The 27,648-nt window shown below is 32.0% G+C and overlaps 1 protein-coding gene and 1 long non-coding RNA gene across 2 annotated transcripts; both read left to right on the top strand.

Moving 5' to 3' along the window:
• The first annotated feature begins 24,755 nt into the window (after positions 1-24,755).
• On the top strand, positions 24,756-25,447 carry LOC135266457 (uncharacterized). The gene is made up of 2 exons (XR_010334505.1): positions 24,756-25,214; positions 25,288-25,447. It is a non-coding gene; the product is annotated as an uncharacterized LOC135266457 (long non-coding RNA).
• A 778-nt stretch (positions 25,448-26,225) lies between these two features.
• LOC135266273 (uncharacterized) lies at positions 26,226-27,568 on the top strand. Its single transcript, XM_064356623.1, has 2 exons — positions 26,226-26,434; positions 26,492-27,568. Exon 2 carries the CDS (start codon positions 26,492-26,494, stop codon positions 27,542-27,544), a length of 1,053 nt encoding a protein of 350 aa, XP_064212693.1. The 5' UTR covers positions 26,226-26,434; the 3' UTR covers positions 27,545-27,568.
• The last annotated feature ends 80 nt before the right edge of the window (positions 27,569-27,648 follow it).

The following is a 27,648-nucleotide window of genomic DNA, read 5'->3' as shown; positions in this document are numbered from 1 at the left end:
TACCGTATTTTTTTCAGATATTATTTCTGTGAATTGGTGTCTTTATAATAAGGGAAGGTAGAAAATTTTTGTCAATTAAAATAAACGGCAAAACTGTTACAAAATATAATAGGAATCATAATAATAATTGAAATTTACGTATAGATACACATTTCTTGCAACATTGTAAGAGGTTTTACATAAATAATAATTTTAATTATTCCATAATGGCAGAAAAATAAACTAAAATGACAATTTCATACTAATCTTCAATATTTGTCATTATTCGTGTCATTTACCTCCTGTAAGCGATTTTACGACACTGTAATTTAACACTTATTTCAAATAAACAGTAACATATTGCTGATGTAAAGTGCAAATTAGCTTGCTTTGTTTGAGTCTTATAGGATAAAATATAGGTAACTATTTCTCAAAAGATACTGCAAACGAATATTTCCATTTACAATACATTGTGCACGTGGATATTGTCTAGTGGAATCTCTTTTTATGGTGAGCTTTATGGTTACGTATTTACTTTTTCCGAGCTTAAAATTTAGCGCTAGTTTCAAATTAATGATGAAGTTACTACATGATATAAAAATTTAAAAACTATAAAAAAATAAACAATTTCTTATAATCATGCAAATATTCTATATAAAAGAAAATAAAATAAAAACCAAGCGTTTTGGGTAGAACATTTAAAAAAATATACAGGCTGGTCTGATATAATCTGCCAAATAAAATCCAGTAATGTGGCTGAGTGGAACTCACCACCCAAAAATTTTTTCTGATTAAAGTTTTTTTGTTTTCGAGAAAAACATAACTGAAGATGCCATTAATCTAATTCAATTTGTCAGGTTTGACATAAAAATCGGTCACAAATGGGTTAATTTATCCTCATTATTTTTGACATAACGAAAAAAGTTTTCCGGACTTGTTAGATCTTTTTAATGACCCAATTTTTTTTGGAAAGTTATATCAAGTTTCCCCGTAATTTTTTTAGTACATATTATGAGAATCGAAAACTGAATTCTATTTAGATACAGTGGAAGTTCCCTAATAAAGCTTTCTCAACTTAAATTATTTCCTAACAGCTGGAAAATTTATTAGGTGAATAATTTAGCAATCTCACACAGTAGTTTTAACTTCGTGAGTAAAAGTTATAATTTCTGTAACTCGAATAATCTTTATAATGGTGTTTCTATTTTCTACGAATTTCTAGCAGTTTTTCTTATTATACTGCTGTGATAAAATGCCTCGTATTTAAAAATCAAATGCAGTACTAAGTAGTAGGTAAGTGTAAATAAAATTTTTGTTTGTATCTAAAAAAATATCCGAAATAAATCACAATAATATTTGCATAGCAAAGCAGTAAAGATTAGTTTTTGAAAAAACTTGAATTTACATAAAACCAACAAGACACACGGGTACACTTTGTGGACTATTTCCGTCACTTTAGTGATGATCAAAATATTTTGGACAGCTTCAAAAACAAAAAATTTAAAATTTTATTTATGAAACTGTTATGCATGCAATAATAATTAAATTACTGCTCGTCAATTCAGTTAAAAAAAATAAGCAAAAAAATATTGTATTTTAATTACTGGAGGCAAAATTTTTCGATCGTAATGGCTGAGCAGCAGTAATGCCAAAAGGTAATCATCGGCTTCTCTAGCATTTTGTATTCCCCTGAGAGAGTAATTCACCGTAAATACCAAGTTGACGTAAACTTCTGACGCTTCCACTCAGCCAAAGACAAGAATCCGGCGGCGTGTCTTGTGAACTAGATGATAGGAAATGACTTGTGAGTAAATACACTTATGGAGAGACTAGATGTTTGTGCGTGCAGCTCCGTTTCCGCTTCTCTTTGAGCTGTAAATACATCATGTTCGTCTATGCCATCCTTCGGCTCCGTCCAGTTTCTTTTCTACATTTTTACTGTACCATAGAGTTCATTCTTCACGAACAATACAATAAAAACCAGTACGAGAAAGTGAATGCTTAGCCTTTTAGGAAGCAATTTAAATCGTTCACGGTCATTATCATTACGGAAGATTCGTCACTTTGGGAAGCTGAACGGACGAGTTTTATCACATATTATTGTGGCATATCCACCAACTTGAACCTGCGTACCTATGAAACGTAGGCGTTGTACGTTAATTCACTTTTTATTGCAATTTTACAGCCTTTAATTCCATCGAGTTGTTATAACATGCCTAGCGAGCAATGTACCAAAGATCATTTGCATACCCAGATACTTTCCATCACAGCTTCCTTGATTAGTGAAGAGAGGTACCCTTTACACGGCTGGTCGCATTGAACAAAAAAAGTGTTTTTTGAGATCTTACTTTATTGTAGCGCCATCTATTAGTTGCTGCTGAAAAATTCACTTGGTGTCAAACATGACAGCCGTCATATTTTTTACAAATTTAAGTTTTCAACCTCTTTTGCACAAGATTTATACAAAATTTTGCTAACAGGAAGGCAAGACAAAGCTTAGTTTCATTTTTATCCACAAGTTTTAATCTAAATTTTAAATGCAAAGCATTTGGACACTAATTACATTTTGTACAGTTGGTTGCAAATGCGTTCCAACACTCTTTTGATCATTTTCGTGAGCATAAAAATGTTTGTTTACCATACGGCAAAATGTTCAAGTTTGTATGATGCTTTTTACGTTCGTTTTGTGTTTCGCAGTTCGCTCTTGGCATAGGCTCTTGGTCACTCACATGGCAACATGCGCTTTTGGTTCCTCATAGTAAAAACACGTGCCAAATGTTTGTAGAATACGTTTTCTACAACTATACAGCTAAAACTAATGCGTTTTGCCTTAGAAATTTTCTGCACTGACAGCAGTGTGACAACACTTAACCTTAGAACTGTCAGAATTGTTTTACTTTATAGTGGCTCCCTCTCAGAAACAAAAATATGCCAAGGAACTAAGCAATGCGGCCAGCCGTGTGAAGGGAAAGTCCCTTCATTAATCAAGGAAGCTGTGCTTTCCATATTTAGGTGCTCAGCTGAAAGCGCGATTTGACAAAATTCAAGCCTGATAAAATCAACCATATCTCATGTTAAATTAAGCTTGCATTGAACAATGGAGCACCTTCAGGAAGCATTATTTCATTTTATAACGAAATTATACAATTTAATAAAACTGTAAACGAAAAGCAGTTTATAATAATTTGGCGATGAAGTTAATGGAAGCTCCTTGATTCACCTTGACATGATATTAAATTATTTTTGTTTACGGATCTCACACGTAATTAGCGGAACGTTTTGTTTAGTGTACGTTCACTTTTCATTTCAATTACTTCATTACAACTCACGAAGCAACTTTTAAAGCGCATTGAAATGATTTTAATAGAAATAATCCCAAGTGTTGGCTAATAGTCCTCTGAAATTTTAAGCAACCAACTTACTGATCAGAAAACTGAAACAGTGTTAATTAAAATGCGTAATTCTCTTGCTTAGTCCTGTTAATCCAAGGTTTCGAATTAAATACTCAATATTTCATTTGCAAAATTCGTAAGCACGTATTAAAATGTGATGTATCGTGAATATCTACGTGGGAATGTATGAGTAACTCGCTTTGCACGCTAGGTGGCACCAGCTGGTAGAGCTTAGAGGAAGCTTTCACTTGTGCATTTCCGTGGTTAGATATGATCGTTACTGTAAATGTTACTATGTATTCAAACGTAAGGAACTTTTGGGTATAACAAAATTGAAACATGTCTATGTACATCTTACTGATTACGCAATTAATAAATTAGCTTCCAAATAAATACATACATAGTCACTAGACACTACTACATCTTTTAGTTATACCTAGTGATAAAACCCAGGATTTGCCATTTTTGAAGAACAAGAGATATGCAGCAAGAAATTATTTCATTTATCTCTTTTTTTAACTAAAAAATGCTATTTAAAAAAAGAAAGAAATTATGCACATTAATTTGCTGTTGTGAGTCTTTCACATACCTAGGTACTTAGTAAAAATCTAATTTGAAAATTTAAGTATTTCTTATTCTTCGATTGCAAAAAAATACTGAACATTCCATCACCCTTTTTTAGAGTTTTAATAAATTTTTAGGATTTTTCAAATTTCTTTGACATTAGTTCGTTTTTAGATAAATAATTTTTAGCGAATGATCTGTAAAATTTTGTTAATATTTGCTGAAAACAAAGGTTATTAAAAGAACCTTCAATTCCAAAAAAAAAAATAATAATAAAAACAAGGACGACTTATTAAAGCCTTAATATTTTGGTTTTGTCAATAGTTATTTATTTAACGAGTTTGAGTGTAAATCAGACATTTTATTTCACGAGCGAATAATCAAACCACGAGGTGAAAAAAATGAACCAATTTTTACGAAAACGAGTTGAATACAAAATTTTATTCTTCGAATTAGACACAACGAAGCTTAAAATTGCTTTAAACTGCCTTACACAGAAAAAAAATGGAAATTTTGACAGTGTCGAAGTTCTGAGATACAACAGAATACAGACTCGTTTTTAGGTGATTTATTTTTACAAGAATCATCCGTAAAATTTTCCTGATTTTACAGAAAACAAAGCCTAATTAAAAAAAAATTAAAGAAACCATCAATCACTTCTTAGTACTTTAATTTTTTTTTGTTTTTTCAAAATATTTTGGCATTTTACATAAATTATTTTTTTGGCGTATCATCCGTAAAATTTTCCTGAATCTTGCAAAATAAACTGCACTGGAATCATTTAATTAAATGTGTGAAGAGTCAAATTTGCAACATATATTTTTTATAAAAACTTTGTTACCTAAATAAAAAAAATTAAATAATTGTTCTACTTTTTATTAAAATTCCTGTTGTTTATTGGTAGTTTTTCAGAAACGCGTATAAGTTTGGTAAAATGTCTGCAGTTGACTTGCAGGTCGAGAATTTTGTAATCTATAGATAACCAATATTTCATGTCGCTGTTCTCATCGTTGTCACACACTGCTAATAATAGTGATTAAGTTTGTAATTGCATTATGTATGAGGATAACCTAAAATAACCAAACGCTAGATCATAAATTATTATTATTCCAGTAATTAATCCTTTAGCTTAGTTCTGGAAAAAAGCTGTTCGCATTTAAAAAACAATTACCAAATATAAATAAATTTCTTGTAAACCGACCCTTAAGGTTGCAAAATTGATCTTTTTAGAAGAAGACGAAAGAGGTAACGCAATCGGTTCTGAAGTCCAAAAGAAATATGAAACTAATTATTTTCTTGTGAAATATTGGGGTTTGGTGAGACTAGATACTCGTCTGTGGGTCAACGGTCAGATATAACTTGTATAAGAAAACGAGGCGAATTTTTCTCAAGATTAATGCGCTTATTGATGTTTAATTCTCGTCTGAATTTAATGACTTAACAACGGTAGTAAAAGTAGTGAGCAGCAATATTATGCGTATGCAAATGGATTCATTAGGATATGTAAACAAAGAGTGTTCTTTAGCGGCACATGAACTGCTAATTATAACACGAGTATGGTCGCAAGCTGGGGTATATTTAAAGAAGCAATAAAGACGTGTTCGGGCCTTGTACTGATAATGAATCTAAGTCATCGTGTTTATGTAAATTCCGCAACTATCAGAGCAGCGCCTGGTAATTATAAAGTAGTGTCCTGGTCCGCATTGTCTTATCTGATGGGATACCGTAATTGACTCATTACATTGTGGAGCGTCTAGGTGTGTACTAGTAAAAAATTTCTCGCCGTTAAGATAAGGCTATTGCTGCTACCTCCACTATCTTTTTTACCTTGTTACCGTACTCTCTACTACTATACGATAATCTCGATGGTCGTTTGCAGAATGCCGATAAGAGTTATGGAACTCTTACTTCGTGTCACAGGACCGATTTACTGGCTACCGTGCCTGAAAGGGGATAAATTCGCGCTCCCACTTTACTCTAAAGCCCAGTCCAAACTTCCACGGAATTATTTTACGACCCAATTTAAAAATTCGTCAAAAATTAAAAAAAAAGCTTCAGAAACTCTGCCATAACATAAGAAAAGATTTTCTTCATTTGAAATGAGTGATATTTAATGACCAACTAATTAAACAACAGAACACATCTGTTATTTCGTGTACATCTTGTCAATTCATTTTACGTTAGTAGTTTTAGTTTGTACAAAAGCTAGTGCAAAACATGTCATAGAACAGCGCCCATTTATTATTAATAATGAGCCGTTTCTTTCGCGAGTTTTCTGCAGTGAATACAGCTTTATGCCATTTTAGCGCTCTCCTCTGATTTCACATTCAGCATACGTAATATACATTTAGTTTTTCATGAATGGGTTTTTCTTCTTTTTGTGGCAGAAGTGCTGTAAAAGCGGAGGCGGCACGATCTATTTGTATGGAGATTACGATGTTTCTTATGCGCGAGAGTATCCTCTTTGCTTTCTAATACGGAAATTTGTATTTCTTCATGAGTGACTACATCGTTGACATTCTTCCTTTGACCGTAATATGTAGACTTTCTTTATGAACGATTAATCACAGAAGCTCAACGACAAGGACTTTTTTGTAAGCACATCAATTTATTGTTGAAAGTTCATAAAACTGTCAATGAAATGTATACATCAATGGATAAAAATTAATATTCCGTACAAGTGGATGGTCAGTAAGTCACCTACCGACGTTTTTATTTATGGGAGCAACATCTGGTCGAAGGAGATATTAATTGTTTCTTAATGCAGGAATTCCGATTGGTGACCAAAAAAAATATCGTAATTTCCGGAGCTTTTTCAAACATTTCAACAATAAAACTCAAGAAAATTATATTCCAAGGCCAAATGGTAGATTCAGAAAATCATTAAAAACCTATTTGTTTATTTTATTTACAGTTTGGGTTGAACATCAAATAAGATGAAAACAGTTTGTTAGATAGTTTTTATATGTACTTTTAACAAATTTATATCCAGCGTCTGCGTCTAATAAAAAATAAAAAATATCAAAAACCACGTACCTACGCCAAAAAACCGAATCCTTTTAAAGTTTTTTTCATCTCCGGACGCGTTCAGATATCAATTTCAAAACAAGGGATTTTAAAGTATTTCGATCAAATTTCGCAAAAAGGCAATTTTTAATATCAATTAGAAAAAATCAATCAGTAACTACAACATTGTTAAATGTAAACAATCTCGTCTTATTTAGAAGTAAATGTAAGTAACAAGTTTGCAAACTTTTAATTTTTTTAGCAACGGGTTGCCTTGATTTAAACTGATTTCATAAAATTTCAACGCTGCGTCAAGCGCGAAACACTATTTATTGCCTGGGTTTAGAACTGATCCAGAAATTATTTTTTTAATTCTTTTGAAGAAAAATTTTAAGAAATAAATTAAAATCTGTGGTCCACATAAATTTGAATTTGTAATTAAGTCGCTAGATTATCATCTAAACCGGTAATTAATATTATAATTGTCACTTTTATTACCTTCGTATAGAAAATAATGAATTATTACATCAGTACTACAATAATGGGCGTAATTGCCAAGGTTAATAATGCTACAGGTCAGATCACGACTTTATCCTATATAGAGCAAGTTTGCACCGTGACATCGTTTAATCGATTAACATACCAGAGATTTCTCAATACTTGTTATAAATTATTTTCCACTTTTAGTTTTTTATATTATATTTCCATTGTTTAAACAAACTCATTGTTTTTAATAGTCTGGTATTATGACATAAAATGGAGAGTTCTACTCTGTTGGTGACTCCAACAAAAAGCGATCTTTTTTCAGCACTTCTACGGTGGTTTGTATACGAGTATCCAGAGACAGGTTAAAAGTCGTAGAAGACAAAATCATGTGTCCGAAGATGTTTTAAATCTCCCTGGTGATATCTAACGTTTGCTATATGTGGACGAAAATAACTCAGTAAAGAGCGATAAAGTGTGGCATGTTTTCAACTTTCTCACAGCACGCCGCAAACTACTGGAAAGGTAACACTATTCAATATTTTAGATATTCTTTACTTAAATTTTAGGTTGTGCAGTTGGACGTGATAAATGATACAAACAACTCTCTCATCTACTGTACTTGCCTATTAGAAACCTATTTGATAAAAACTGAAATTATGGGAAGTGTTTTGTATTTTATGAATACTTTCATGATGGCACGGCACACTAACATCGATCGTTTAACTACTTGGAGCACATCCTAATGCCAAAATTAACCCAGAGGTAATTACATCGCATCCAAGCCAGCAACGCTTTCAAAACAAAGTGCAGAAAAAAGTACGCAAAAGTACTTTATATACTGAGACAAAAAGTTGCTATTTTTGGCTCATTGTCACTTTCGATATCTGCAGCTATGATGTAACTGTAAGTTTGTCATAGTAATGGGATTTGCATATAAATGCACCGATATATCAAGTGAAGTACCTTAGACCAGCATGGCAAAAAGTTGCTCCATAACCGGCTAGGCTCGTGCGAGTAACACAAAAAGAGGAAACTTCTTCAATTATACCAATAATATATTTATTTCATGGAAATCCTATACTTTTATTAGCGAATAATAGCACGATCCCGTCTACACTATCAACGAAAAATCCTCTTTAATAAGATTATATTGTACCATAATTTAATTTTATAATATAAAACAGGCAATTAAGGCGCGACTTAACGAAGAGTTTTAGCTGGACGATGGACGCTTTTCAGCTTTCCAAGCGCATTTAAAGCGAATATTGTTCGAATGCCGGGCAAATTGCGACGGTTGAGGAGTGAATAGCACTGTTTAATCACTAATTAAAATATTTAATTAACGGAGACATTTGCATAAAACAATCATTAGTTTCGTAAATTCTAAATTTGAGGCACAATTTATGTAACGAAAACAATTTCTAGCATTTGAAATATGCATCTGTCGCTTTATTATTCAAAAAACAACGGGTTATCTCAACTATTAGCAATAATATCACTTTCACGGCTATAAAAAGTATAAATTACAGCTTGAATTTTACTAATACATATTTGTGAACCGAAAACATCTTGCGCCATAGCGAGTAATTGATTAAATAAAGTCGTATTAATAAGTTAATTACACTACTACCACGTCTCCTTTTGTTCGTCCGGTTTATTTATGGTCTTTTGGATTTTTTAGTGGGTTCATTATGGCTGGTCCAGTTTTTTAAGTATAAAAGTCCATGACCTGCCGGCTGCACTAAGACATACTTTATTAGGTGCGATGCTATAAATTTCAGGCATTAAATTTTACAGCCCGTAGCTTTACAAGTTGTTTTTTATTGTATAAACGCATCAGGTAATGTCTGCATATAAATAATTTTGAAAGTGCTTACCCGGAATGTGAGTATCATCTATAAATTTAATTGTATGTTTTCGTCCTTTATCGAACCTGTTAAAATTAAGTCTAATTTGGAGTTCAAATTTTCATTTAATGGTACCCTTAGATGGTCTATAAATTTTATTAAACGTAATGTTTCGAAATTTTTATGGCGCCGTCTCTAAATAAATTACCCAAACGCTTTTATTCGTGATTCTACATTTGCATAATTGAATTAAAAAGGCGCAATAAATTAAAATTGTTAATAAACCCATTTTATTATTAAATATAAAACCTTTTTCCAACAAAGATTTGGCGAAAACACTAGAATATATTTTCATTATCTCATTCGTAAATATTTTAAAGTCTTTGGCACAAAATTATCAGTAGTGTTTTTAAAAGTTCTGTTGTCACAACTTGTTACAAATATTTAATTCGGAATTTAAAACCATATTGGAACAAAAGAGTTTCAAACCTGTTAGAAATATAGATTTTCCAACATTACGTTTGATGAAATCTTGAGGCCAAAACATCATTTCTAAACACAAATATATCAGGTATGAAGCGTCAATGTACTACTTCACCAGAACCAATAAAAGCCAAAACTCAAAAATATCGAGTCTGTGAAGTAAGTAACTCAATATTTTGTTTTTGGTTAAATGTGTTAATAAGAAATCAGCGTAATAAGCTAACAAAAAACACAACAAAAAATGTACACACAACCGAAAAAAAATTGTTTAGAAAATAGATATACTTAAAAAAAAAAAAAAAAATCATAACCCAAAAACTAAGTGTCGTCTTGTAAAACAGTTTGGTCAAATAAATTCAACGGCTCATTCATTATACGTATTATACCAGCTTTTCACGAATTTAAAAATTTTAATTTTTTTAACTAATTATGTTCAACGGAAAAATTCATAACTTAAACAGAAAACAACGTAGAGCAAAACTGCTAATTCTAGTAAATTCTGAGGCTCATTTTACGTATAATATCTTTTTTGTCACACCAGCTAAATCGAGAACTTATTGAAAAAATAATCTCGATTTGAAAAATGGTGGATGCGCCGGTATTTTTAATTAAAAATTCAATACTTAAAAACTAAAAATCGCAGAGCAAAACGGTTTGTTCCATTAAATTTTGCAAGTCATTCTACGTATTATTCAAACCTTCTATAAAAAATAAAATTTAAAAAAAATTTGCATAAAATAAAAAAGAAAATTTTACTCACTAACAAAGTTTAATAGACTTTTATATGCGTTTACAACCGCTTCAACTAAAAAATAGAATAAAAGTCAATAAGTTGGGTTTTCCAAAGTGTGATTTTTCCAATTTTTGCGAGATTTTTGTCGATTTTCGGTACCCGGAGCATTTATCGAGTAATAATTCTGGAACTATAAGACGTAACCCCATTGAGTTTATTATCGTTGGAAGGCTCTTTCAATTATTATCTATCTGTCTCAAAAAAGATCATCGTTCTCTGACTAATAGTTTTCGAAAAAATTGCCACCAAAACCAAAAAAAAAAATTAGTAAATATTCGTAACTTAAAAAAATGTTATATAATTATAAATTTTTTATGGACTTCTACATGTCTTAACAACCCACAAAAGTTGTTTTTAGTCCACAAAAAGTCCTTATGTTCGATTTTTAGAAGTTTAATTTTTCAATTTTCGTCGCAGTTTTTGTCGGTTTTGGGCACCCGGAACATTTCTCGAGCAATAGCTCCGGAACTATTCGAGATAACCCCATGAAGTGTATTATCGTTAGAAAGCTCTTTAAATTATCTATCTTTTTCAAAAAAAAAATTGTTGTCCGACTTATAGTTTTCGTGAAAATGCAAGTAAAAGCAAAAATTAGATCATATACTCAAAAATTCATAACTAAAAAACTATTGAGAATTTGGCAATTTTCTTGATGCCAATCGATTCCCCGGATCATTTTGCATATGTATAAATCAAAATAGTTCCACTTTTTAGAATAGTTTAGCCGTAAATGAGAAAATAAAAAAAAATTAAAAAAATTTGACACCCCCTCGTTAGAAATCGGTCAATTTTTAAAGTGTTTCAAAATCAAATAAAACCGATCCTATCTTATAGATTTTGATGTGCTCTTTCCGATCTAAAAAAGCGTTTTCTCCTAGCTCTTTTAGTTTGGCCGTAATCAGCGTTTGAAAATTGAAAATTTTTTTGCGAGATATCGCCTTGAGTCTTATGTTATTTTGTAGAGCTTTTTATTCCGGTTGTCCTCAATTTTTCCGTTTTTCGATAACTCTAATAGTTTGGCCGTAATTAGCGGTTGAAAATTGAAAAAAAGCGAAAATGGAAACCTTTTTTTGCGTTTTTCTCGAAAACTGTAAGACTTAGAGCAACGAACAAAAAACCATCTGATAGCGCTTAATTTTCTCTATTTTTTCTATTAAACTCGAAGCCGCTCCGGGCAACGGTTCCGGCCACAGAAGCGATCAAATTTTTTTACTAAAAAAAAACCTAAAAGTCGTAGAGCACTGCGGTTTGTTCCATTGAATTCTACGGCTCATTTTACATATTATATCAATTTTTCACAAGAATTAAAAATTTAAAATTTTTTGTGAACAGTTTTATTCAACAAAAAAATTCATAACTCGAAAACTAAAAGTCTTAGAGCAATGCGGTTTGTTCTATTGAATTCAGCGGCTCATTTTCTGTATTATACCTTCCCGGATCATTTTACACATGTTTACAGCAAAATAGTTTCACTTTATCGAATAGTTTTGCCGTAATAAAAAAAATAAAACGAAAAAACTGAAAAGTTTGTCAATTTGAATGTGACTTAAAAATTAAAACCCATCATATTTGATAGATTTTTAAGTGATCTTCAAAATAAAATATAACATCTCCTAACTCTTTCAGTTTCGCCCTAATCGACACAGAAAGATTGTTTTTTTTTCTCGAACAATTGCTACTTGTTTGCGCTTTTCTCGTATACTACAAGCAAAAATCGAAAAAGCGTCAGACTGCGCTTGAAATTATTTATTCTCTCGTCAAAACCTGCAGCCGCTCTGGGCAACGGTTCGGGTATAGAGGCATTTAGTGTTTTAATACTTAAAAAAATCATAATTCAAAAAATAAAAGTCGTAGAGCAAAACGGTTTGTTCCAGTAAATTCGGCGGCTCATTTTACGGTCTATATCAGCTTTTAACAATGATACTGAACTGACAAAAGCTGTTGAGAAGTCATATTTCTGTCAAATGAGTATTTTTTAAGTTCCTGGCTAAGATATGTTGCGTGTGTACGTCTGGAGCAGCAGCAGTCAGCACCCTCGTGCGTCAAAGTAGGTAGTATTCGTTGCCGTTAACGTAGTCGCAAAGTTCAAAGCCAAAGTAATGAATAGATGCGTTTATCAACCGTCATGAGCCAAGTACACAGTGTGCAGTGTTCCGTTTGCATGAGGCAGAATTCAGCGTTGGCGACAAGTGCAACGACGACAATCAGCGGCTTTGATAAACAAGGCCTTTAAAAGTTAAACTGTGTTTCTGAAACTCGAGTCCTCGTTGCGATTCCGGTAATAATCGCATTTAACATTTAAAGGCAATTACTAAGCAGCACAGTTACAACAAATCCACAAAGTGAACTTTACGGCAAGCAACAAAAATATATTGGATAGTTCAATTGCATGCATCTGGCCTGAATGTTTGGTTTGGTATCAATAAAACACCGCGGTTCCGAGAAGAAGCCTCACATAACTGCGTAGTTACAAGAATTAAAAGAATGTATTACAGTTTAACATTTAATCCAAATGTTGATCAGACAGGCGGGCTGTTCTGTCACAGCAACCGTTTATTTATGGCAACCAGTGGATGTACAGTATCGAACTGAGTATGCAGTTGCGCATTCCCATAAATTATATAGCCATTGTGTTAAACAATTCTCGTTAAACCCTCCCGAAGGTAACCAAAGAAGTGCATGCCCCAAAATTACGGACGAAACGAAACGGGCTTTTACTCCGATTTACGCACGAAATATGTAATCACACTTGGAAAATAATGAATGTAAATTTTCGGTTTTTTATACGTAGCTGTTTGTTATTAATTTAAAACACAATGATTTCGACGTCTGGCCATTAGGCCGCTTTAATAATGGTGTGCGCTTTTTAATTCCGCGTTTAAATAATGAAATGTTCTCCTTCATTAAAACTGTTTCGGCGGAAATATTTTCAAAGGTCAAGCAACAATAGTGTTTTTTATGATAAAAGATTATACAATAGTAGAGCGTAAATATAGTATTTACTTAATAACCTTGTTCCGAGAAGGTTTTTATTCTGCATACCAACGAAAGATTACCGATACGTGTTCACGTTTGCATCTCCATATCAGGCGAAGCGTGATATGTATAACACAACCCAAATAATTGGTTATAATAGTTCAGGTTCAGATCGTGTGAACAGACAAATCGTTAGCAATCATCATCACACTGATTCTCTCACGCGTCCTCTGGGGTTGATTTTCAAAAAATAAGTATAATTCACTGCTCCATTTCAAACATAACGAACTGTACACTAATTACAGTTATTCTCATTTTACAATGAACAAAACTCCGAAACTTTCAGGTAAACCCCAAGCACTTGCCAATTATTATACACATTCTATCTACGAGGATAATTGGATAAGCTACAACAAAATTTACAATTCTTGTAGTATACGAAGGTAAATCTGTAAGTCTTTACAAAACAATAGAACAACGCATTATTTTGGGTTAACTTAGTTTTATTTTTCAACATAGTTCTCCCCTAGCCCAGCGTTTCTCCAACTTCTTCAAGCCGTCCAGAAAATATGATTTTGAAAGAAATTACTTCATTTAACTTTGACAGCGGTCTATTGAAAGATGTCACTTATCGTAAATAAATTGGTTGCTAGGTGACGAGCGCCGCATCCTAGATTTTGTAAAGACTTACTGACTTACCCTCGTACAACTTAGCTTAAAAAAACTCACCAAACTAATATTCTAAAAAAATTCAAAGTACAAGTTAGTAATTTTTTTTGTTATCAATTTTAGGCCATTTTGATTGACGTTAATTAATCATCAATTTACGGCGCAGTTTCCGGTTACAATTTTAATATTTTTATTAAAAAAAGTCATAACTTAAAAACCAAAAATCCAAGAACAAAAGGATTTGACTGATTAACCTGAACTTAAACACAAGAAATAAATAAAAAATCTGTGACTCACTATGAAATATTCCTATTTTAAGAACAAAAACAAAATGCTAAAGCCCTTTGTGTACTATTTCCAAAAATTTTTTTTTAATTTTACTTTATTCATTTTAATTTTTTTACTTATTTTGTATCCAAAAAGGTGAAGAAGTACATCATCAAAAACAAAAAATGTATAAACATTTAAATTAACATAATAATTACTCAAAAAAATGACGACCTAAAAGTAGCACTTAGATGAAAAAATCGACCTCTTCGAGGATTGAAAAATAATCCATTACAACAAAAATGAATTTTGACTTATTTGACTTGAAAAAAGTAGTTTTTAAATTGCATTTTTTCAAAACAAAAAAGTTAAAAGATTGTTTATTCTATTACAAAAAATAGAAGAAAGGAAATCAAAAAGCGCATTTTCACTGATCTGACAGATAAACCCATTACAGTGCACGAGTTAATAGACTTGCGGTCTTAGACTTGTTACTGGAAAGTGTTAGAATGCTGGACTCCTAAATTATAATCTAGTTTCGATCCAAAAAGTGCCTACGAGCATTAAACTTGCTGAATTGCTAACTTGGTCAAAGTAATTTTTTAATTTGGACTATAAAATCGCGCCGGTCTGTATTTTACAATAATCTTTGTTCATCAATGTGATTATAACTGTATTCAGAGCAGTCTTATCATCGCTGTGTAAAAGAAAGGTATTTTAATGAAATGAAATTAAGAGCAAAAATTTTTTCGTCTAAAATAATTGGAAGAGAAATAACTAGTAATGACATGTTTTCCTTTGCATTTCAATTACATTACCAAATTAGATTTCGCTACTGGATTTGCTCCAAATCGAGGCGGCGTATGCATAATTATAGACTAGAAGGGGTTTTTGATTGACCTTCTTCGGTATATGACCTGAAAGAGCTACTGCGTATTACGCTGTCATTATTAGAAATTATTTAAAATTACTTCGGGTTATTTACATACCCATTTTTTACAAGCCAGCTAACAGGTACCGTTTCCACTACTCGAATAAAACTTTTATTATCATGTTCATATTGCAAATTGCAAATTTGGTTTGAATGAATATTTGGATTAGATGTTATGTTGTGGTTCTGTCGCGTGGATTTATTGAGCCGTTCTGGTTTTGCCTTTAGAAGCGATTGAATTTAATGTAGGCATACTAGGATATAAAGCTAACGTGGTTTTTATTGTTGTGTCGTATTGCCTCCATATAGAGAGTCAGGAGCACCTCAGAATACGCTCGAATACAAATCAGTTAAAATGACGTTATTGGTGCTTTTCTTTGGCGACACGGCCGTGGCAAAGATCCCAGATCCACGTCTCCGCTGCATCACAGAAATCGATTCTTAGAAGTCAGTGCTTTAAATCCAAGCGTACATAACGCAAATCGAAAGCCGTCATCAATTTAAGACGAGAAGGTGAAAGTTCCGAGATATTCTAAGAGATGTCAATATTGTTCTGAAGATTGCAGTTTTGAATTATAATTCTGTGTTAGCAGGGGTCAGAGGTTTCTAGAGGGAAATTGTTAGTGTTCTTCTATGAGTATAGAACAAACTGTGAAATGTTAGTCTCCAACGGATGGTGATTGATGTTAAAAACAGCCTAACTGATGGACTGTGAAACCTGAGTGATTGGTTTTATGTGATAAATGAGATATCGTTCACTTAGTGTAAGATACCGGTTATGACAAGATAAATTGCCACAGAGATGAACACTTATATATTAATAATTCAATACGGTCATGCCACTTTATGAATATGTAATTCCCTTCAAAAATACGATCTTTGCGCCAATTAATAAGACAATGTTCGAGCAACGGGTGGCTAAATGTGTGTCTGAAGACAAGAGAAATTGATGTTGGGAAGCCCATACGTCTAGCATGAAAGCTCCAGAGCTTTGGCAAACGCAGAATACAAATAATAATTGAAAAAGTTAAGCAATATTGACAAAAAAGACTTAAAAAGCTAATATACTAAAATATGAGTGAGTCCTTGGCTGGTGTTGTATTACGAGTAGTATTTTAAACCAAAAAAGACAAGTAGTGAATATCAAGTTTACAAACATGGTCATTTTTAAAGCCCTGCGAAATCTGACTGAAAAAAAACAAGTAAACTAAGTGACTACTTCAGGAAAAACTTAAATTTTTTGGTTTAAATTTTCCTTTTCCTTTAATAATTTATTAATATATCTCTAAAACTAACAATCACTCAGAAATCAGCCTCTGCTATAAAATACTGTGACGAAATCCTAAAGGAAAGATTTTATTTGTGAACATTTCGGTTTCTTGTTGTTCAAAGTGTTCGTTTTTAATCGATATTAGTTATAGTTTTCAGTTTTTAAACGATTTTTATAATTCGTTCCGAAGCTTTCTATTAGTTTCCATTTCCGTGTTGAACTTCTAGTGTTTTCATTGCTGAAATTCTATTGGTTAACGTATTACTGGAAAACTGAACACTAAATTCTGATTGGTAAATTCTGAAACAACTGAAAATCGGGAATAAATAGGGTGAGAAGTTCGAGAGACAGAAAAAGTAGTAGAGTAGTGAATTAAAAGTTATTCCGCAGAAAACTTCAAGTTAGTTGTCAACGTAACAATATACATCCTTTTTTTTTCTATGCTTGTATTATATTAAATAATAATAATTAATAATTACTTTATAAGTTAATTAAAACACTGTAAAAAAATAATAAAAAATTTCACATACACAGAGAAAATATAAAGTATTTATTAAAAAATCTGAATTTTTTGATTATTAGTTGTGCTGAAAACATTCATAAGTTGGTTTCACCACATATTATAACCTGTTTTAAATAAATAATAAATAATACAGGCTGGAAATGAAATGAGTACATTGATTTTAACTGGTAATTGCACTCGTCAAGACCAACAATTTTTCCTAATAAAAAATAAAAATAAACGTTTTATGAGTAATTTTTTTTTAAATCTTACAGAATTCTTCACTGAAAGCAAAGTTACCTAGTTGACAAGATTACCGTATGAATCGGTTACCGTTGGTTGCGAGTATTATTTATTTATTATTTATTATTTATTATTTATTATTTATTATTTATTATTTATTATTTATTATTTATTATTTATTATTTATTATTTATTATTTATTATTTATTATTTATTTATTATTACTTTTCATTGTGGGAGCATTTCATAAAACACTCGTCAATTGTAGGAAAAAAAAAGATTTAAAAAAATGGTTTTTTCTTTTATTTTTTACTAACTTAAACTAAAAATCAACTTTACGAGTAGATTTAAGATTGGACAGAAATAGGGAAATGCTATAAACATCTTCAGCATGAGTTTTAAAAAAACATCAAAATTTAGGTATTAAAAAGTAAATTTCTAAAGCACGAGCTCATGCACCCTTATTTAATCTTATTTAAATTAAGGTTCTATTTTTTTAAATACTTCCATAAATAAAAAGAATCTAAAGAAAAATTGAAAGTAATTTTACCTAATTAAAAAATGTACTAATTAAATTTATTTACGAGTAGTCTTTAAAATAATGTTGATTATTAACAAAAATTCTAAAGCAAAAAGCTGTTTTCCTTGTATAAAAATTAGAGCAGTCCTCTGGGAAGTTTACGAACGTAGTTCAACACAATAAATTCAACACAAGTAGTAAAAGAATGTAAGACTCTGGTCGTTTAAATGTAGTATGATTGTTAAATGAAGCTTGCTTGAGCTTTAAAGCTCGATTTTTATTTCGGTATGTTTATTAAAAATTGATTCCCTTCATCTTTAAGCGAGTTTTCAGCGATAAATTAAGCGGTTGAATTCATTATTTCTACTGAAACATCTGTAATATGTAGGTATATGGAGTAGCAACAATGTTCAGTAAATACGTCAGTAAACTAATATCACGATGTTTGTTCGGGTAGCACGATCACTTTTTTAATGTTTTCGCGGACATGTCATGACTTGTTCCTTATTTATGTTCACTTGCAACAAATTTATACCCATTATCACTAAAGACATTGTCCACACCTTTCCACAAACCCTCGTTACTTTATTTTTTGTGCCATGCTGTGGGTGAACATTAGAAACCAACTTTCTGAAAAAAAGTCTGGTCTTAATGGTTACGTGGATGTAATATAAATGTAAGCCGTAACATTTTTGAAATCACCCGAATTTTTAGAGCTAACGTCTGGCTCGTGTTAGACATCATGATTGATACAGAACTCAAATCTGATATGGATTTAAAAATGTATTCTGTGTTTAAGCTGGATATCTAATTTATCGTGCGTTTGTGGTGAGCGGCATACAATCGAAGAACAAGACTGCTAATGTGAGGACAATGTAGCTCGACATTGACAGGGCCGGGTGTCAACTTCAGCGGTTGGTCTATTCGTTAAAGTCACTCCTATTCAACTTCTACCACAAATTATACAAAAATAAAAGTTGGAAAGATAAAAACTGGCTCAAAAATGCACACGCTCTAAGAAAAGTCGGGTTCGTTCCAATAAAACGAAATTTATTGCATTCTTCGTGCATCTGAAGGGTTATCACAAGTGCCACAAGCTTTCAATTCAAAAATAAAGGATTTTCGAGACCGCACCGATGAATACATTAATATTAATTTAATGCGATGAAGCCAATTTGCATATTATGCATAACGCGTCCGGAATTGCAATTGTATTTTTTCGGGCAACCACAAGTGTGTGCATCAATATTTTATTAATAATTTTTATCAGACGCCGGTTCGAAAAAATAAACAGAAAGAGAAAACACAACAGGAGTGAATATTTGAAATAGTTTCTCCAATGAGAAGGCTTGAGACGACTTTTGACACCTCGAGACCACACAATTTGTTATTCTACCCCAGTTCACAGAAAACCATAAAAAAACAAAATACGAAAATAATTCTTGTCTTACTAAAACTAAACTAATAATTTGGCAGTTTACAACTTGTTGTTGATAATTGTCTTCTTGCCAGCTCTTGGCAGCCAGTTTTAATTGTGTACTCTGGTTGTGATGGATGTGATAAAACGATTGGACTACAAGGTCAATTTATTATAGTAAACACGAATTGAGGGCCTTTTTCATATAAGTGCACAAGCCATTCAACTGTCTGAAGTAGACCCACCTATATTTACACTTAGACATGACTGACCGTGTGAAAGAACATGAAGTATGTGCGAAAACAATACGGAGTCTATATGACAATGCACATTTGTGTCCTTCAGACACAGGGGTGGGCCAGATCTTGTTGGTCGATATACACCTCCAAACACAATCCTTTAATGACACTTGGGCCACATCTGAGACTTCAGACATATTGGTGCCGTTGGCAAACAAAAATATTTGCTTTCGATAAAAACTAGCTTTCAAGATAGGTCTCGCATTACCACTTAATTGAGTGCCAAAATTAATAGCAAGGACAATGGTGAAATCGAGTCAAGTGCAAACAGTTTCTAGGCTAAAACGGTACTTGGAAAGCTACACCTTCAGGAACAGCTTAGGACTCTTGAATTTTCATTTGGAAAAGAGTGTGATAAATGTTTGAGTACAAGAATGTTAAAAAGATTGAAATACCGAGTTTTCACATAAAAGCAGATAAAACTTTTCTCATTATATTCCCTTGGTAGTTTTTAGTTGTATATCACCAATACAATAACAGGATGACATTTATTCCCAACAAAATTACGTCTCACACAATTTTATTGCGTTAAGATGGCCTTAAAAGGTGCGTGCGTAAATGTTCGGATACAAATCACTAATTAACAATACATCATAATACCATGCTGAAGAACATAACTTTACAAAAAATACCTGGTGATGTAAGTAGATTTTGTAACAAAAACATTTGAAGCTTGCCATAAATCATTAAGCTTCTGCCGTAAACGAGCATTGTTGCTACTGGATTTTTAAGCGTTTGAATTGTCTAACGTGACCCCGAGCAATTTTTTATTTGAAAAATATTATAAATGTGAGAAATGGTCGCGAGTTGTAGGTGACGACCACAAATCATTTGAAATTTATTAGCGTTCTAGATCTGCATAAAGCAAATGCATCCCTCACATTTCTTTGTTTGTTTCTAATGTCGACGAATTATTCTCACACCTCCTCTAACAACTATATCACCTACAGGTGTGACTCACAGTGGGATTGCCTGGAGAGGGCGCTCCTCATTATGCTTACATTATATTTAAATTAAATTAGACATGATTTATATTCCCATACATGAGTCTATTACGTGGGAACTAGGTAAGTGATTACACCGGAATAATTAAAGGAGCTGACAGTAATTAACTAATCGACAAATTTTTTATCTCAAATTGAATAATTAATTTTAAACAGCTACCGGAGAAATCACAATTTGTAAATGATATCTCAGATTTTTAAGGGGTTGAAACAAATGGGTTAAAATCTAATAAGTCATCAGATCATCACACAAGGAAAAAAAGAGTTAAAAATATCTATTTTTATAGAAATAAATTATTCTTTTGAAATTAAGTAGCGTATAGTTTTATTTTTGTTTGAATAATATTATGACTTACTGAGTGACTTATCCTATGTACATTTTCGAAAGATGGAAAAAAAGAAGAAATAATTTTATGTTTGAGCTAAACACACTATAGCATTAAAAAAAATAAAGAACTGTTACCCACATATTAAAGAAATGAAAGCTCAAAATATCAAGTATAAATTTTAAGTATTTCTGCGAGGGGTAGATAAACTGCAAACCAAATTTTTTTACCCAGATTTTTTCAAGTTATTCTCTGCTTGTTTTTAATTAATATTTCCTCTGATTTCTGCAATTTTCTACACCAATTTAACGACTCTAATGTAAGAATTTCTAAAATAAAATAAAATAATAATAATAATAATAAATAAAATAAAAATGGCCTTCCTTCGTTATCCTGTCCTAAAAACGTAAAAAAAATTTAATGTCAGCTTTTGTAATTGAAATCAGATTTAAGATTTTGTCAAATGATGATGTGTTAGAGAATACTGCAGTCATCGAAATTTTAACTTATTTAAAGTTTTCGGAAAAAACATTTTAATGTTAGTCATATCCGACAATTTTGAAAATGTTTAAAAAATACAATGTAATTTTAACATCTTCCGCTCCAGTTGAGCGTATGTTTAGTGTAGGTGGCCAAATATTGAAAATTTGTTGTTTTTAATAAATAAATTAGATTAAAATGATTAGATAGGTTTTAGAATATGTAAGTAAATTAAATTAGATAATATTATGAACATGTAAATAATTTTGTATTGGTATTGATGTATAATTGTATATTGTGATGCTCTATTGATTAGTTTCCCGAAAGAAAATGTAAATAAACGTTTTTTTTATCTTAGTGTTTATACTTTCCTATCCTTAAATTTATAATCCCCACTAAGTATTTAAATACTTTATAATACATTACTAATGTAATTGTATTTGGAATTAAATACATTCTCAAAAATTGTATTTGAATTACATTTAATTACTTTGCCAAAAAAGTATTTGTATTTGTATTTAAATACTTCCAAAAATGTATTTTTAACAACACTGGATTTTGACAAATAAAAACTTGTAACTGTATCTATAATTATTATTTTTATTTTTTAATAAAAATAATACAAAATGGAAATAAACGCACCTTAAGTTAAACACCTTTTATATTTTTTTTTAATTCTACCTCCGCTGCTTCAAAAAAGTGTCTAATTTTACCAAAAAAATTAAATCTGAATCTGAAAATTTATTTTGGAATGGAGTTGTATTTTTTATAGGTTTGAATGTGCGCAACCAATTTTACACACTTGTAAAAAATACTCAAATGAAACTCGGCAGTTACCAAAATTTGCATAATTAACCCATTTTTGCATGTTCTTCAACATCAAGTAAAAAATAAAAAATAAAAATTTTTTTTAATCTTGTATAAAGACATAGTTTCCGATTAAGGGCTACTGTTTTACGGCAATATATTATACCTACCCATATTCCACACTAAGGTGCATACAATGCAACACTGACCTACGCAGGTTAAAGATCATGTGATGAACTTTGAAGGTATAAGCGGCGCCTTTCATCTTATCTCCATTAGGATTTTTATAGTCTTTTATTGTTAGAGTTGGTTATCTGACTCCATTTATTCCGCATTTACATTTTTAAATAACAGAGGTGCATTATGCTCGTAATCCTCATATTTACCTAACATGAATGGGAATTCCTAAATTTTTCTGCAAAGAGTTAGCAATTATTTGAAAAAAAAAGTGTCAATCAAAGGAAGAGTCCGAATATTTGGTTAAAAATTTAATTATGTAACAAAACTACCGTCAGCTCTTGCATTACGTAAAATGGAAACCCAAAGTTGCTAATTTCTGTCATTGTTGTACTAATAAAGTAAATATTGCCTTGTCGTAAGTTTTTCGAGACAAGAACTGGCAAAGATTGAGTGACTCCTGTCACATAACACAACACTTACCAGAGCACCTTTCAGAAGGACGAACTAGGAACTGGTGTTTTTTTTCCAGTCGGTTCACAGTTAGTCCGCAATCTTTGACAATAGTGTGTAAATACAATAAACATTAACATAACATGGCATAATTAGATAAATATTTATGCAATAAGCGACATCCATTTTGCAATTTGAGTAAGAAGTGTTCTTGAATCGACAGTTATTTCAAATCGGAATCAGATATTTGTATTGCAATTAGCAAAGTGATTCCAAATAAAGTGTCCCACATTTACGACAGATTTTGATGGCTAAGGACGAGCTAATAATTGTGAACCACTTGATACAAGTGCCTCATCTTCTTAACAAAGGAGTGCCATTAAAAATGCCCAAGTACCACATTAAAGTGGGCAATTTATAGAAATTTATTGAATAATTAGTTCCGTATCAATTTTTCAGACGTTCACCTTCGGATCAATAATAAATCTGTTTCGACATCAGCGCTGCAATGAGACATTGCTCAATTATCCAAACGAACTCTTTTCGTTTACAACTCAATACCGAAGTCACTCGTCGATGATTGTTCTCTAATTTTCGCACCAAAGAGAGAACTGTAATTAAAATAACATTAACTAATAGGTTCCTTATCCATTAATAACACCTTAAATAAAAGGGGGTCATATCTAGGAATCGGCATAATGGGCTCTTTTTCACCGCAACAATGAGTCAATGGAATGATATGATCTATTATAAATTTGACAACAAATAAGCGCTTTGTGAGTCAAGTCGGTCCAAAAATGGTTTAATTATTCGGTTAAACCCGTTCGCATGAGAATAAGTTCACTATCACAAAATCCGAATTGGGTCCATTTGAAAAAATGGCCTTTAACCTTTAGCGTTTAATTATGAAAACGGTGAACGTGTGAGCAAAAAAATAAGGTTGGTAATAATATCTTTATGAAATTAGTACAAATTAGAATAACATTTATTGGTATTTAATTGATAAAGAACGTCGTTAACGCTCTGTTATTATTTATAACTTTCGAAGCTGGCGCAGATGAAGAGATTAAATGTTGACATCAATTCGTCTAAAAATGTTGCTAATAACTGATGTGTAATTTCCCAATAGTGCGGCGTTAATAATAGTTCACGATTTAAGCGAGTCTCTACTTTTATCATCATTATTTCACCCATTAATTAGAAATTAATTTGCAGACAAGTGTGAGCGGTTGCGACACCGCAATAAGACAATAATAATTTGTAACACTTAAAGTTGCAAAAAAATACACGTCGCACAACTTCTATAATTTATTTAAGCCTTATCACTTTAGATTAATCATAGTTATCCGAGGAGCATAAAGATCACACCTCGCACATATGTTGTCGATTTTTATACCAGTTTTAAACACGTTAATGTACTTCTAGGTAGACAAAAATATTAGCTCGACAAGATAGCTTGCATCTAAACGCATGTATTGCATATAAAGCAATTTATAACATTTTTTGCGCTGACCGTGGCTAGGTTCAAAGTGTCAAGCTAGTGTTTCTAACTAATTGCGAAAGGGATTTCTCTACTTATTTTCCCACTTATTAATTCACCTTGATGTTTATATTTTCAACGCAAAAATCAACGGTAATCGACGACTGTCACTAACCAATCGAAATATTACCTCGGCCTAGGGATGGGCCGCATTTTTGCCGTCTGTGATAAATTGTTGGAAATTTAATATTCCCTCTCCAAAACGCACAGCTTTGTGATAAAAACCAACAAAAAAATTGAGCAAAAAACATCCTGCCACTGGCTTAAGAAATTGCCAGGATCAGGAAAATTGTTATAATGTATAATAATTGAGTAGAGCTTTAGTGGTGGACGTGAGCGTTTTTATGGTGTCATCAGCTTTATGATTTTGCACGTTGCGACGAAAATCCGGTTGCAATAAATGCCTGCGCTAATTAAAATTCGAATTTTTATAAAGTTGTTAAGATGTCGTCGGCGGTTTCATAAATAAATTTCAATTTGCACTTTGCTCCTTATGTAGTAACAACACAAACACGATGTAAATTGCAAAATGCCAACACCATGCATAAAATCTCAAGTAGTGAATAACAACAATAACTGTGAGTTCGACATCTCTGTGCTACATATCGTGTTGCAGTTTAAAGATTAGCAGCAATTCAAGACTCAAAGGTGGCAAGTGTCTGACCCCTGAGATGCACATATTATTTTATATTCCATGGAGTTGGAGGTATTTTCAGGGCCGCGTTACCATAAACCAATCCATTACAGAAGCAGCAGCGAAAAGACCGTCACAGTATTAGAAAGGTACTACTGGTAAAGAGATAATTTATAAGCATTGTTCATCCGTTTCCTCGTTTCATCATTGCTGTAAGATCAGTCAGCGGCCGGCGAGGCAGGAAAGACGTTAGTGGACTGCAGGGACGGATTAGGTCGCGGAAGCTCGAAACTTTTCTCCAGTTTTGCATGATTTATGTTTTATAAAACATTTGAATTAAAAAAAATACAACTCAACTAATAAATAAAAAACAAACAATATTTTCCCTAGTTTCATTCTCCTATTGCCCAACACGTTTTTAAAAATATCATGTCATCATTAGTGGATGAAACTTTCTTTTATCAAATATAATATCGCGAATGGGTTGTCTAAAAAAATATATTCCAGACTATGATTATGAAGAATTCGAATTTTAGTAATTTTTAAAATTTTAACTAACATTCTTGAAGGATACATTTTTCTGCTCGAGCTGTAAGGACGAAAGTCTTTTAAAATGCAGTCAGTGCCTTACTAATTTAAAAAATTTGAAAACTGACAAAATCTAAAAAAAATCTAGACTCTTTGAAAATTATTTCCCATTAACAATAATAGTGTTAAAAGAAATATAAAATACTTTTGGCCCTGTAGTGGAAATATTGTATCCTGTAAATCATTTTAAAAAATGATATATGAAACGGCTGTAAAACACCATTTTTTCAGTTTTCAGCATTTTTTTCTGAATTCAATAAAGCACTGCTGACCACATTTTAAAAGACTTTCTCCCCTACAGCCCGAGTAAAAGAATGTATTCTTTAAATAAGTTTCAAAAATGATGTCTAAAGAAAATTTTAATAAAGAAATTCTTGGAAAAAAAGTATTGGTTAGTGTGAATTAATGTAGAAGACTTTTGAAAAACTCAGTTCTATTTTTCGTTTTGAAGTTGGATTAAGAATACAGTTAACAGAAAAATAGTTTATTATAGTAGTTGATTTGTAGAAAACTTTGTTATTGTTAAACTCTGTCGTTCCCTTTAGTCATTAAAAGGGAAAATGTAAAGATAACCATCAGTAGTATAAGCGAACAATTAGTGCTAATGAGGTCATTATCTAATGACCGCTGCAACTTTCTCTTAATGACCGCTACACTTTGGCCGCTACAATTTTGCTATATGTCATACAATATATAAGACCAAAGAAAATTTAGGAAAATATTCAGTGTTGTTCTCGTGTTTGTTCTTGAAGAAGACGTCTTGGTGTATTGTGAAATTAAGGTAAGTTTTTTAAGAAATTATTTTAAATATTTATTAACTGTTGTGAATTTGTGTTAGATGCCTGGAAAACGTGTATCTTCTATGCCATTGAAAAAATCATCTCCGAAGCGTTTTAAAGCCCCAGGTGATGGTGGATGTGTAGAAGAAGAGGAAATTAGTGCTTCGCAAGTTCCATCGGTTCCGAAGTCGTCTTTGTCAGCATTTCCAGCTGCTTCACCACCACCACCACCACCATCGCAATCCATAGAATTAGCGAGAGTATCTGAAATAGGTCTTAGCCAAGCTGCATCCCCCAAGTCGCCTCAGCCTATCCACGCTGAAGAAGACATCATAACACCAGCTGAATGGTCGGATCCTGTGTTGGAGCGATCGTTGATGGAAATGGCCGACAACATCGAGAAAAATGAAGCTGAGAGAAGTGAGAAAGATGAAGCTGAGAGAACGGCTCGGATGGTGATCAATGAGAAGTTTCGTTTAATTCATGAAGTGGTGTATCCTATAACTAAGTCTGGTAGCAAACTTTTATCGATTGGAGTAAAACCACTCCATGATTTTGTGCCGTTGTTGAAGATACATAATCCAGAATTAACATCGGCGATAAGTTTTTCTATTGAAACCTTTGAAGAGTTTTTAAAAGAAATGAGCAAGATCTTTGAATCAAGAGAGGAGGACGAAGAAGTAGAAGAAATTAGTGTTCCAGAAGGTCAGATGTTGTGTATGCTAAGTGGCTACGTCGTGGTGGTTTGTAGATATAATACTCTTCAATTTATACCTAGTCAACCCAGCGTGTACAAGGGCATTTATTTATCATTGAACACAATTAAAACTGTCGTAAATATGGGCGAGCATTTATTGAATCTGCTTCATGCAAGAAGAATTCAATATAAATTCTATCCATGTTACGATAGTTTTATAAATAATGTTGCGCTTGATGTTATGGAGAATGGATGTAAAAATTTATCTCAAAAATTGTATGATATTATTAAGAATCGGTATGAACAAAATGCAACCTTGTATGAGATAGTTTTGAAACTGCCTGTGAATGTAAAAACTGCTGTCGAAAATAGAATACAATATTATAGGGAAAATAATGATTATAACTGTCTGTGATAATAAATAATTAAATAAAATGTATACTCTGTTTTCTTTAAATATTCCGCCGCGTAGCAAAAGTTATCATTATTGGTTTGGTGTTGAATAATGAAAGTTATTTG

The sequence above is a fragment of the Tribolium castaneum genome, chromosome 1 (genome assembly GCF_031307605.1).
Source record: "Tribolium castaneum strain GA2 chromosome 1, icTriCast1.1, whole genome shotgun sequence".
In the NCBI taxonomy this organism is placed as follows: Eukaryota; Metazoa; Arthropoda; class Insecta; order Coleoptera; family Tenebrionidae; genus Tribolium; species Tribolium castaneum.
The sequence above is the reverse complement of the archived record's forward strand: the minus strand, read 5'-3'. Positions and strand labels throughout refer to the sequence as shown.

Excerpts from the sequence above, each read along its gene's own strand:
- LOC135266273 (XM_064356623.1), top strand. The coding sequence starts at position 26,492 with ATGCCTGGAAAACGTGTATCTTCTATGCCATTGAAAAAATCATCTCCG.